Here is a 12,011-nt window from a genome sequence, read left to right as displayed (position 1 = left end):
TCTGTGTGTTTTGAGTGTGTGCTTGTCTGTTAATTAAGCTGAATGATTTGATATGACGTAAACCGGACTGCTTTAATGGTGTCCTATACTTGATGTGGCTTGAGGGGACAACAGTTGATGGGGCTATAGGGAGAGACAGCATGAAACACACACGCACAACAGATACAGCTGCTCATTGGCCCTGCCTAAGAGGAGCATCCCTTTTTCGACATAATTATCTGTGTCATCACTTATGAGGCAATTAAACAAACATCAGTTCCTATTTCCTCTCCCTCTGTCTCTCCTCTCTTCTTATTCTGGATCTCCTCGCCCTGCCGCCATCTGTGCTCCTATCCCTGGTCCTCCAGTCTATATAGTTAATCCTCTCCTCCTCTCCTCCTCTCCTCTCCTCTCCTCTCGCACATCGTCCTCCCCTCCTGTGTGACTCCAGACAAGGTTTCAATTTCAGCATGCTGATTGTCTCATTGCCGACTCTATGCATGTCTAACACTTACTGGCTCTCTAGGGATGGGCAATACACACCATAGAATGCCTATTACACTCCCACGCATTTCTGGGGAACGTGTGCCCATGTTTGTGTGTGTGTCTGTGCAAGGGGTGATGAGGGTGTAAAATGCCTATTACGCTGAGAGTCTGGTCTCTCTTACACTGGAGAGAATTCTCTGGCGCCTAAAGAGCAGAAAATTGCAACGCTCCTCTTCCTCACTCCCCATTAACCTGCTTTTGAAACAAAGGTCTGGCCAAGGTGTGTGTGTGTATATGTGTGTATCCCTGCCCATTAGACTTATGCACCAAGGTGAAACACCTTTTGCATCTAACCAAGCAGAAACAAAAGCATTTTTTTATGTCTATAGCTTTTTAGATTTTCAGTTTTATTCAACTGCCTTGTACAGGCTACTTCTTATATACTATAATTTTACACAGTAGAGAAAAACTTCTCTTCAGCCTCCTCTTGTCTCTCTTCAATCACTTGCATTTTGTGAAATGTATATTTTTTTTGCCCTTAAATGAACTTGTCACTCACTCCTTCCCTCCTTCTTTCGATCCTTTATAAAAGAAAAGGATGGCAAGAGGAGATGGCATCTCTTGAAGAGCCTCGAGATGACTAAAGCAGCGGGCATATTTGTCTAATTTGCACAAAGACATCCACATCAAAGCACAAATCAAGAACCATGCTCATTCAATGGATTTTTATCAGTCTATCCATTTCTTGTTCTTTTTTTCCCCCAGCACCCTCTTTTCTCTGTCACATTCCTCTTTCTCTCTCTATTTTCAGAATGTTATTAGGACATGATAAAAGCAAAAGGGATGTCATGACACAGGACCCCCTGTTAGCATTAGGAGGTGGGAGAGGAAACGAACGGGAGAGAGAAAGAAGGGGGGGGGGGGGGGGGGGGGTGAGAGAAAAAAAAGATGAAAGAGATTTGTCTGGAAATGATTGCTCACAAGGCATTGATTCTCTGCTTTAATCTCACACAGTGTGCTCAAATTTCCTATTAGGGAGATGAAGAAAAGAAGCAAGAGGGAGATGGGTCTTATTCACATAGGTAGGGAGGTGAAACTTGGCATGTCTCTCGGAGCTTCTTTGGGCAGACAGAACATACGTTTCCCTTTTTCTGAAAAAAATCAAAGTAATGTCCAGATTAGCCCCATTGTTATTTTATTTATTTGTTTCTTTTCTTTTAAATGTAACGCCTTGCTTTTGGACCATTAGTATGCTGTAGGTAAGCAGTTGAGACAAAAAAATACTGTTACTGCTACTGTAATGCTGCACAGTCGAATAGAAACACACACGACAAGCCACTGACAGCCGCTGTAAGTGCAAAGCTTCCTCCGGTTAGAGCAGATTAGCCTTAGCCAATTGGTAATCAATACCTGCTATCAATTCTATACCTCCCATTGATGGATGAGGGAAGAGAAACTGAGTGGAGAGTGTAGACGGACACAAGAAAAGAAAACTTTTTGCAGAAATGCTGCCCAGTAACTATATTTCTTAATGTTCCTATTTTTTTTGCATGTGGCTGTGAGCGTGTGTGCGTACAGGCTGCCTTCAGTGTCCATTTGTGAATTGTATCATCGCTGTCTGAGATTAGTGGCTGCTTGGACCAGTGAGCGTATTGCCTGGTTACCGTGGCTCCGGCTCCACACAACCCTCCTCCCATCACTGGATTGTTTGTCTTAATGCTGTGTGACATGGGCCATTGTTTTGTCCATCTGTGGTTAAGAGTCAATGGACAGGGGGTGTATGAAGGGATTGGGGAGGGAAAAGAATAGACGTGAGGGAGAAGAAAATAAAGAAGAACAGAGGTGAAGAGGGTGGGTGCGGGTGGGGGGTGGAAAAGGAAAAGAAAAACAAGATGGGGAGAACAGCTAAGTGGTGAAAAAAAAATATGGGAAGACAAAGGTCAAAAGAACCTGAGAGTAAGGGGAAAACTTGCAGTAAACCTGTGATTTCAATATGGTCCTTGGACTTTGCATTCACCACTTCCCTTTCCAGGAGTCTTCCAGAGGCTTTCAGGTCCATATGGAGTGGGGGGCCTTAAGCTCTTTGTGATATCATTGACGTGAAAGACGTTCTGGCCCTGTGACGCCAGTCCCCTCTTCAAAGGGTTAAGTCATATTTAGTATGCGTCCTCAGAGCCCCACGGCTTTGTATTGTAAATAAGACTAATGTGGCATTGGTCAGGTATGCTAATTCAGATAATCAGCGCAATTTCTGCAAATTATAACTGTCAGTGTGTTGGGCACAGAACCTTGGCGGAAAACATGAGGGAACAATTTAGACGGGGTAATACCCCTACACCAAAGAGCTGCTCAACTCAAAGAAAAACAATCGGCTGAGCCCATACCGCCCCAACACACCATTGCAAAAATAGTTTATGGTGAACGAGGCACTTTTTTTTCTGAGGCACAAGTCGGGCTCCTGCCCATTTTTTTTTTGTGTGCACACACACAGAGACCACAAAGTAATTATAATTTGCTTGGATGGAATTATTCAAAAAATGACCACATCTTTTACTCCCTCAGCCATAGAGAATATGGTTTTGGGAAATTTGGGGTAAATTGCTACTTGCCGAAAATATAATAATATACATATATGAATGTGTCTTATTTTGATTTGACAAATGATTTAAAATGCAGAGTATTGTCTCCAACTAATTGCACGGCAATAAAAAGCTACATGCTTTACAAAAATCCTCTTGGGCAAAATCACATCGCTCTCATCAGAATAGTCCCCCCCTGTATTTGTATTCGTGTTGGACACATAAAATAACATTCCAGGTTTTTATTATGCGAGGAATGAATCCCATCTGACTGAAATCTGTGGACTTTACCTTTTACAGTATGTAAGTAACTTCCTGTGTCATGGTAAATGAAGAAGAAAAGGTCAAAAATAAATGACTGCATTTAATCATCTGGATGTGAGCAAATCGATATGCATTATAACTGGTCGGCTTAAACTATCCAGAGCAGTTCTAAATGTACATATCTAATAGATGAATGCTTAAAGCTGTTCCTAATAAAGGGCTGAAGTGTCCTTTCATGAGCTAGTTATCTGGTTTCACCCTCTCCATTCTACAACTTAAAAGAGAAAATGGCGACCGCTATGCTAACTCTAGTGGTTTTGCTAGATCTGGGTGTGTGTTGCATCCTTTCTCTCAGTCCTCTGGCCATCCATGAATGTTTATGTAATGGCCACAAATTACTGAGACAAACCCTGAAAATAGACTTCTGTCTGAGGAGAGACCTTTCCGAAAAAAGACAACCACTGGAATGGCGAAACCATCCCCACCACCCGAAGGAAAAAAAGAAAAAAAAAACGAGGCATAAGATGAATAAGTGAAACTGAGGGAGGAGGTAAAACCTAATACCTCAAAAGTTTCTTCAATGTCATCACATCGAAATGCTCTTTGGGATGCTCTTTCCCACATTGAAAATGGGATGATTTCTTTTTTCTTCTCTGTGCTTTTTGGTTCCTCGACTTAGCTCAGACACAATTCGACGGCGTGCATTTTACAACAAGGAATGTCTGTGCGTTCGGAAACAGGCAGGATGGCACACTTTCCCACTGGCCGTGCTTCCACCACCTCCTCCTGCTGGAAACACGCACACAAACACGCATCTATATCCACACTCAGCCACATATATATGTGGATAATAAGAGTCCATTAGGCTCAGGTTTTAGCCTACAGCTGCTATGTAAATGGTTAGCACTGCTACACTAATTTAACTAGGACCAAAAATGTCCTAGAGCCTTATCACTCAGAGAAAACAAAGGGCTCTGGACACACTCGCACGTGCACCCACACGCACATGATAAAAGTGTTGCTGGTCTAAGTCAGAAGAGATCTTTTGTTTAAAACAGGGATTCAGACAAAGAGGGTCTTCTCCCTCCCTCTTTAATGCATGTCGGGTGACGGTGGTTGGGGTCGGGAGAGAGGAGGGGGTTTACGGAGTGATGGAGATGTGCGGGTGGTGGGGTTGGTGTTGGAGGGATGGATGACAGGCTTGATTCTCAGACATAATTACCTCCATAAGATCCCATCTCCCTTTCCTTTTTGAGAGGGACAGAGGGAACAAGGAAAGGAGAAAAAAAAAAAAAGACAGAAAGTGAAGTATGCAGAAAAGGCCTCATGTTTCTGCTTGGTCTGGCTTATGAGGAGCTTTACACATGATGGAGCACAGGGCTAATGGGCGAGGAAACACATAGAAAAACACACCCATGCTTGCACGCACGCACACACACACGCCTCCTGAAAATGCTCTTTGTAGTTAAACAAATGCTCAAATGGTCGAGAGATTCAGAGCTGGCAAAAAAGGGAAAAAAATCGCTGTAACAACTAAGCTTCAGAGGTTGTTAATTTCTCAAAAAGTCCAGCTAAACAAATTGTTCAAATTATCAAACCGATGATGGAATACCCATGACTCGCAATCTGTCATATTTTTCTTTTTTAGCTGTTTTACTAAACAGCTCCATTCAGGACGTAACTTCATTACAGAGCGCAGAGAAGTACAAAAAATATCTAATTTTTCTAATAACTTTTGGACGACCCTCAAAGCAAAATGGCCTCTAAGTCCTCCGTGTTGAGAGGCAATTCATTTATGCCCGCTCTTCTGATGCAAACTGGCATTTTTTATAAACTCAATTTTCTTGATCATTTCTAATTGCACACAGAGAGGGACGGTTTATCTCAGAAATGTGGACACAGTGGGCTTTTTGTCTCTGAAGGACGCAGTTGAGAGGTTGCGGTGAAAAGTTCCTGCTGTTTAGGCCGGGAGTGCTAACTGCTGCACATGCAAGGGTGCAAGCGGGCAAGCGAGCACAGAGTTCACTCGCTTCACAACGGTATTTACCAAAGGTAAAGGCGTGAGTTGGCTGGGCCCAGGTTACGAGAATTAAACACTCAAGAGGACAACAGAGACCGACAAGTTCTCAGAAAAACGCAAAGACACACAAATGCACACATACATCGGCAAACCTATGCATTTACAAGCTCACAAGTACTGCATGTACACTCCTGTCTTTGTTCAAAACACCTATATTCTTGCGGTGTGTCTCTCCAGTACCGTATCCTTAATTAGGCCATAAAATCAGCATCAAAATTGTTTAATGAAAGCCATTCACATGTACATAAAGTCCCAAGCATTAGAACTCTTATTCCCAAATGAGCCTATAATTATGTGGCTTGGTGCCAACTCCCAGGCTTTAAGAGAAAGATACCGGTCAGCACTTAAATTAATCTTTTTCATACCAGTCTCTAATGAACAGAAAGTGCTCGAGTCAGGAGTTGTAGCCCAGAAAACTAACAGCACACGAATACACAAACAGAGGGTCCTTAAACTGAACGTTGGATGAAAATGTTACCTACTATAAAGCATTTTCCATTGCTGAAAAAAAACCCCATTCGCATCATATATCACTGCGGGAGCAATCGCCTCTCTCGTAAGGCGGGCTAGCGTGTGATGCTAACAGGAACTATTTTGTAATCGGTTAAAAAAAAAAAATCCTAAAAATAAACAACAAATACAACAACACGGATTTTATTAGCAAACTACAGAACAAGAACACAAGCCCAATTTATTCCACTGACTCTCAGTGTTTGATCTCTACTTGACATGGTTGTAACTTTGCTCACTGCGTACACCTGCCAAATACTTATGGGCTACAAGGAAGTAGCCTTTGAAACATTTACCACGTACCATGTGAAAGAATACCGTTGTTCAGAAGAAAGTTATATAGAGTGGGCAAAAGAAGGGCATCCAGAAAAGTGGCTTAGCATTTTGGACGGTGCCAGCGTCCGCTTAAGGTTTTACGCTATCTTCCTCATGGAAATTCACCATGTGCCATCTCAAAGCCAAGGTATAAAATGAGGGTCCAAGCAACAAATTTAGTGCGTTTTAAGAGTGGAACATTGGAAATTTGGTGCAGCGGCCAAATATTGCTTTTGACAGGTTTAAAACCTGCTTGGGCGCATTGGTTTGAGATTTAAAAAGGGAAGGGGAGGAGGACAAAAAAGAAGAAAAAAAAAACGGTAAAAGGCCTGGAGAAAAAAATGGACAGGAGCTGGAGGAATAAGCAGGACAAAGAAGGAGAGAAAGAAAGAGAGGAGGGAGGGGGGCAAAAAAGAGGAGATGAGAAAGAAGGGGGGGGGGGGGGGGGTTGGTGGCTATGTTAAAATGTAAGGTAATGATTTATCTAAGCATGCTTTTCTGCTGCACCCCAAATCTCACCGAAACTTTGATCCATGTGTAATTAAAACCAAACATTCACCAGCAGCAGTCTCCACTCCAGGACAGGGAGCTCGTCTCCTGTTAATGTGTGTGTGTGTGTGTGTGTGTGTGTGTGTGTGTGTGTGTGTGTGCGCTAGGACTCACATATGTTTCTAAGCGCTGGGCCCCCATCTGTTTTGGGAGTATATGTACAGTATAAACAGGACACTTTGGGGAGCGCAGATTCATGGTGGAATATACATGAGCTGACACACACACACACCTAAACACACACACACAGACAGATGTATGGGCTAATGCTATGCTGGAATGCTCTTCAAAATGTGTTCCCCCCCCTTACTTTCCCCATTCCCCCCTGCACTACCACCACACCCCACTCCACCCGCTCCTGCAGGTCAAGCAAAGCAAAAACAAGTTAAGCGCTCATTTTCTCCCGGCAGCATTAACATAGGGATGACTAAATAATGGACCCTGACTCTCTGTCTTCTGGTTTAAATTACAACGCAGCCCCCTCCCCTTACACCCTGCAACCCCTTACCCACCATCCAACCCCCCACTCAAAGAAAAACGATTAATCTTTTTTTTTTCTTTCTTTCTTTCTTTTTTTTGTCTCTCTGAATGTTTTACAGTTCTGTTACACTTATTAGCTGCTGGCAGGACGGAGACTCTTAAATGAAAGCCAAATTGCTTTGGTCATGAGAAAGGAAATGAAAGCTCACTCCAGGGAGAGACTGTGCAGCCATAGCATACATGTGTGTGAGTAACGTATGTGTGTACAGGCCTTTCACTATGAGATCCTCCCAAGGTGAAATTTCATAAGCTGACTTGCCTGCTTGGGATGTCCCTGTGCACGGGACACTGTGTGTGTGTATGTCTATGTGTGTGTGTGTGCATGTTTCAGATATAAGAGCAGCAGCCTAATAGGAACAGTATGCTCATTTTGGAGAGATTAGGAGGAATGGACGGGCCTGTATCGAGAGACGTAATCTGGATATGAAGGCCAAAGGAAGGAGGGAATGAAGTACGGAGTGAGAGAGATTTGACAGAAGAAAGAGAGAGTGATGCAAGGGAGGGAAGAGATAGGAAGAGTCTAAGGAGTAAAGATTGAGGAATCTGACTTCAAACAAAGAAAACTGACCACTTCAGCTAATATCAAGGTTTTAAAATCTAAAAAAAGAAGAACAACAAAAATAAAAATAAAAGTGGAAGCCAATAGAAAATGTTAAAGTCAGGCCATGTGTGCACTCCACCAGAAAAAAATAAAAGATGTGACAAAAAGTTAATCCCCAAAGTATTAACTGAAATAGCCTTAAAACTAACAAATATTCTTAAGTATCACAGTTAAAGCAAACAAAGTAGGTTGAAAAAGCACAGACCTTGGCTGCTGGGGCACTCCTTGACATGGAACAGCTCATGAAGGCTCAGCCCATCCTCATCTCCTCCCAGGCCTTGCTGGTGCAGCTGGAGTTTCCTCAGTCCTTCGTTCTGCTGGTGGCGAGCTGAGCGGGCGTGCTGCACCAGGTTGAGGCGGGCCTTGGTGGAGTAGTCGCACAGCGTGCAGTAGTAGACACATGACTCCGGGCTATACGAACTGTCCAGCTTCTGCAAATGCTGTGGAACAGACAAGTAGAGAGTCTGAAGGTTAGATGCATTCACCTTTTAGGGACAGTTCAAAAATTTCAAAGCAGGAGCAACTTCATTGTTTTTTTTCCCAGATATCTTTGTAACATTTTAAACTTGGCCAGAAAATCCTTCCTTCTATTATCCTTCCAGTTGAATTCCAAAAATTCAAACACCCAGAAATCCCACTTGCCTGGTTCTAAAAAAGCCACAAAAAAAAGTCAATAGTCAGCATTTCAGTCAGACCCATTATTGGCTACAGTGGTATTATAGATATTTCTGAAAGAAAAATACTAGAGAGCAAGATTCCTGACTAATGGCTCTTTTATATAAGTCTATTGCACAAGTAAAGATCTTCAAGAAGTACATATTTAAAAAAGGTATAGGCATAAAGGCAAGATATAAAAGGGACAGACAAACATGAAACTACCAAACAGAAATAGATATAACTTCTAAGCAGCTGAGCTTAGTTTAAAGACTAACATTTCCAATTAACTGGATATTGTCTAAGTAATGCAAAGACAGAAGCCCCCCCCCCCCCACAAAAAGTCAGACAAGGTGTTGAGTTCAAAACACCGTTTTTGTCTTTAACATGCACATTGTCCAGCTCTCCATATTGTTAGCAGCTGCAGGGGTTTCTCATTCAATGTGTGCTGTCAGTTGCAAGCCCCTAATTTCCACTTGCCTCTTTAATGGCATTGCAGCCATGCAAAGCTACCCCCTACCTCTTGCCCTGCCCTTGGTGCATGTAGGTGCACAAACACCCACACACATGTACACACACACACACACACACACACAGGCATGCACGCACAGCCCCCATCCCACCTTGCCCTACTCCCATACACCCAGTCAAGCCAAGCATATCAAGTGTGCTTCTGTTGTTGCTGCCGGGCTAATGAACAATGCACAAAAACAAAAGACCAGGCCAAGCTTTTATTATCTGATCCTCTGTGAAGGGGAGAAGAGAGAGAGAGAGGGAGAGAAAGAGAGCAACAAAGAGAGAGAGAGAGGGGAAAAGATAGCATGGCAGAGACACAGGGGTGGCTCGCAAAGGTTATTTTATACTTTGTTAAGATTTATTCATACAGCCATGTGAGAAAGAGGTGCAGGGTTCTGTGCATGAATTAATGCAGATAATGACAAGTGTGCATGTGCTAGCCCTACTGAGTCTCTCACCTCTTCCTATAGGAAGACGTTTCATTCTGGAAGCAAATGAAAAGTTAGCCAGGTAATATTTCCTCCAGAGTATAGTTGCATCAAGCTATATGGAGCAGGAAGAGAGAGAGACTGGAAAAATGAATGTGTGTGTGTGTGTGTGTGTGTGTGTGTGTGTGTGTGTGTGTGTGTGTGTGGTGGGAGGAGTGGGTCGCAGGTGTATGAGTTCTAACCACCCCCCCTCCTCCTTTGACAAACAGGGATTAGCAACATAGCTACAGCCACTAACACATCTTTTCTCTCTGTCTCTCCCTCTTTCTTTCTTTTGTAGGAAATCTTGCGAGGTTTTTCTCACGAGACGGTGGGACGTCCCCTCGCAGTCAGAGGCCCTTTCAGAAGTCTTAAGTTTTAATTAAGTCGGAGTTGTCAGAAGAAAGCTCCCCTAGTCCAGAGCTCAGGGCCATTAATTACAGCTATCTTTGTTTCTCTGTGAAAGGAGGCCTCCCTCGCTCTTTTCTCTCTCTCTCTCTCTCTCTCTCTTTCTCTTTGCTTCTTTTCTTTCTTCCCCTCCCTACCTCGCAGGAAAACTGGGCTGTCGAGCCTCACTGTGGAAACACACTTTTGCTACGGAAGCAAGCACGCATATATCACATGCATAAACAAGAAAGTGTGACGTCATGGCTTTTCTTTCAATATGAACTTTTCAGCGTTTCTTTATAAACACTGGCATTAAACAGGAGGTGCTCAAAGTACCTTCTGTTGAAAACGACCTCTCAAAGCAATGCCATATGCTATACAGCATATGTAAAAGCCCGTGTAGTTGCACACATTCTGACTGTCATTCATCCTCTGATCAATTAGGACAACCACAATATCAAAACAGGATTAGCTTGGAACTGGTTCTTTCTGAGCTTAACCGTATCTGGACATTTAAACACACTTTTATTTTAACGTCATTCTGATAGGAATGGGGCCCAGCTACAGTTGAATGAAGCTGAAAGCGGGGCTCTTAGAGCTGAATAGAAAACTGGTAATCAAACAAAGCCTTTCTTTCCTCTTGTGACAACCTCGAGAAGTACGTTAAGAACAGCCCCATATGAAGACCATGCTAGAATTGGAAAGTGTGTGAGCACACATGGCCATAACAGTTAAGAGTCTTATCAAGAGAGGCAGAGTTTCAGAAAATACTTGATGGCTTAAACTGGTTCCTAATGGCAGTAGGAGAATTGTAGCGCTTGTGGCCTCAAACACCACACATCCTTTACTGCTGTAAGTTACATCGTAATGTTTTTAGGATGTGAGGCTTCAGCTGAGAGAAGCTGAATGATATACTTTAGGGTTGAATTGGGATGCCAGATAGGTTTAGACCTAATATTAATTCTTCCCCCATCAGCACATTCCAGAGGGTTTGTTTAAGACCTAAACTAGAGGGCTGTCTGTCGCTCTCTGGCACTCCGCAGGCCTGAAATGCAGGCGGTCTGGTGATCACAGGCCAGAACATCCATGATTTATGAACTTTTAAAGGAGCACTTTGACTCCTGCCAGGCGTGGGCTGTGTAATGCATATTCAAACACACAAACACACTGTTCCTGCTCCTGGGTTTGTGCCCCTGTGTGTCTACTTGCAATGTGCATGTAATTTATGCTGCTGCTGATCTGTATGTGTTTATACGCACATTCGTATCATATCGAGCGTCTTTGCGCAGAATGGCAAAAAGAGCCATCCTTGTCAATATGGCACCTCTCCAGCCTGCCTGGTGGTTAATTGTTGGGGATTAGTGTTTGGCAAACAACCAAATAAGCCAACACTCCCTGTGGGCCAATCAAAATCAGCTACACAGCACTCCCTGGGTGGATCTAAACAGGGCAGAGACATCTCTAGATGGCAAAGGGGGTACATGCACACACATAAAACCCCTTTCAGTCATCGAATATGCCACATTGCTGGTTTTATCAATATGTTATTGTCAATTGTCAGTATCAATTCTAATAGTGTGACTAGCGGTGAGGGAACATTTAGTACTCTCCACTCAAGCTTGATTTAGACTTCTGCGGGAAATCTACGTCCTAACTTGCGTAGTGACCAGAAATTCCTTTAAAAATTTCTTTAATTTACCGCAAATTTACTGCAAACGTCCACGTCACTACTGCCTGACATGTAGTTACATTTATAGTAAAGCTCACATATGAGAGCAAGAGTGGCTCTCTCAGTATGTGTTTCTCTGGTGTTGCAGCAAGTGATCGTTACCGTGGACCCAAAAAGGGCTCAGACAGAAAGCGAGAGACAGAGAGATCCCTCTTCTGGTCAGGGAATTGCAAAAATATATCATTGTGGCAAACTGAAAATAGAAATGCGTGTGAGGTAACATTTAAATATGTGCATGTTACTGTTGTGTTGCAATATGTAGATATATATGTGAATGTTACCAGGTTTGAGCGAGTGAAGACCGAAAGCGACCAGGGTGCTCACTCAGACATTAGCCGACACATTAAAACACAAG

The 12,011-nt window shown here is 43.1% G+C and overlaps 1 protein-coding gene across 3 annotated transcripts in view; it reads right to left on the bottom strand.

The window, feature by feature from the left end:
* zfhx4 (zinc finger homeobox 4) overlaps positions 1 to 12,011 on the bottom strand; it is a 93,415-nt gene that overhangs the window by 29,366 nt on the left and 52,038 nt on the right. For all 3 annotated transcript variants that reach the window (XM_026179370.1, XM_026179369.1, XM_026179368.1), the window contains exon 6: positions 8,109 to 8,343. In XM_026179370.1, coding sequence (XP_026035155.1) covers positions 8,109 to 8,343 — 235 coding nt within the window. The remainder of the gene's footprint in view (positions 1 to 8,108; positions 8,344 to 12,011) is intronic.

This window comes from Astatotilapia calliptera, chromosome 9 (genome assembly GCF_900246225.1).
Source record: "Astatotilapia calliptera chromosome 9, fAstCal1.2, whole genome shotgun sequence".
In the NCBI taxonomy this organism is placed as follows: domain Eukaryota; kingdom Metazoa; phylum Chordata; class Actinopteri; order Cichliformes; family Cichlidae; genus Astatotilapia; species Astatotilapia calliptera.
This window is presented reverse-complemented; position numbering and strand designations above follow the sequence as displayed.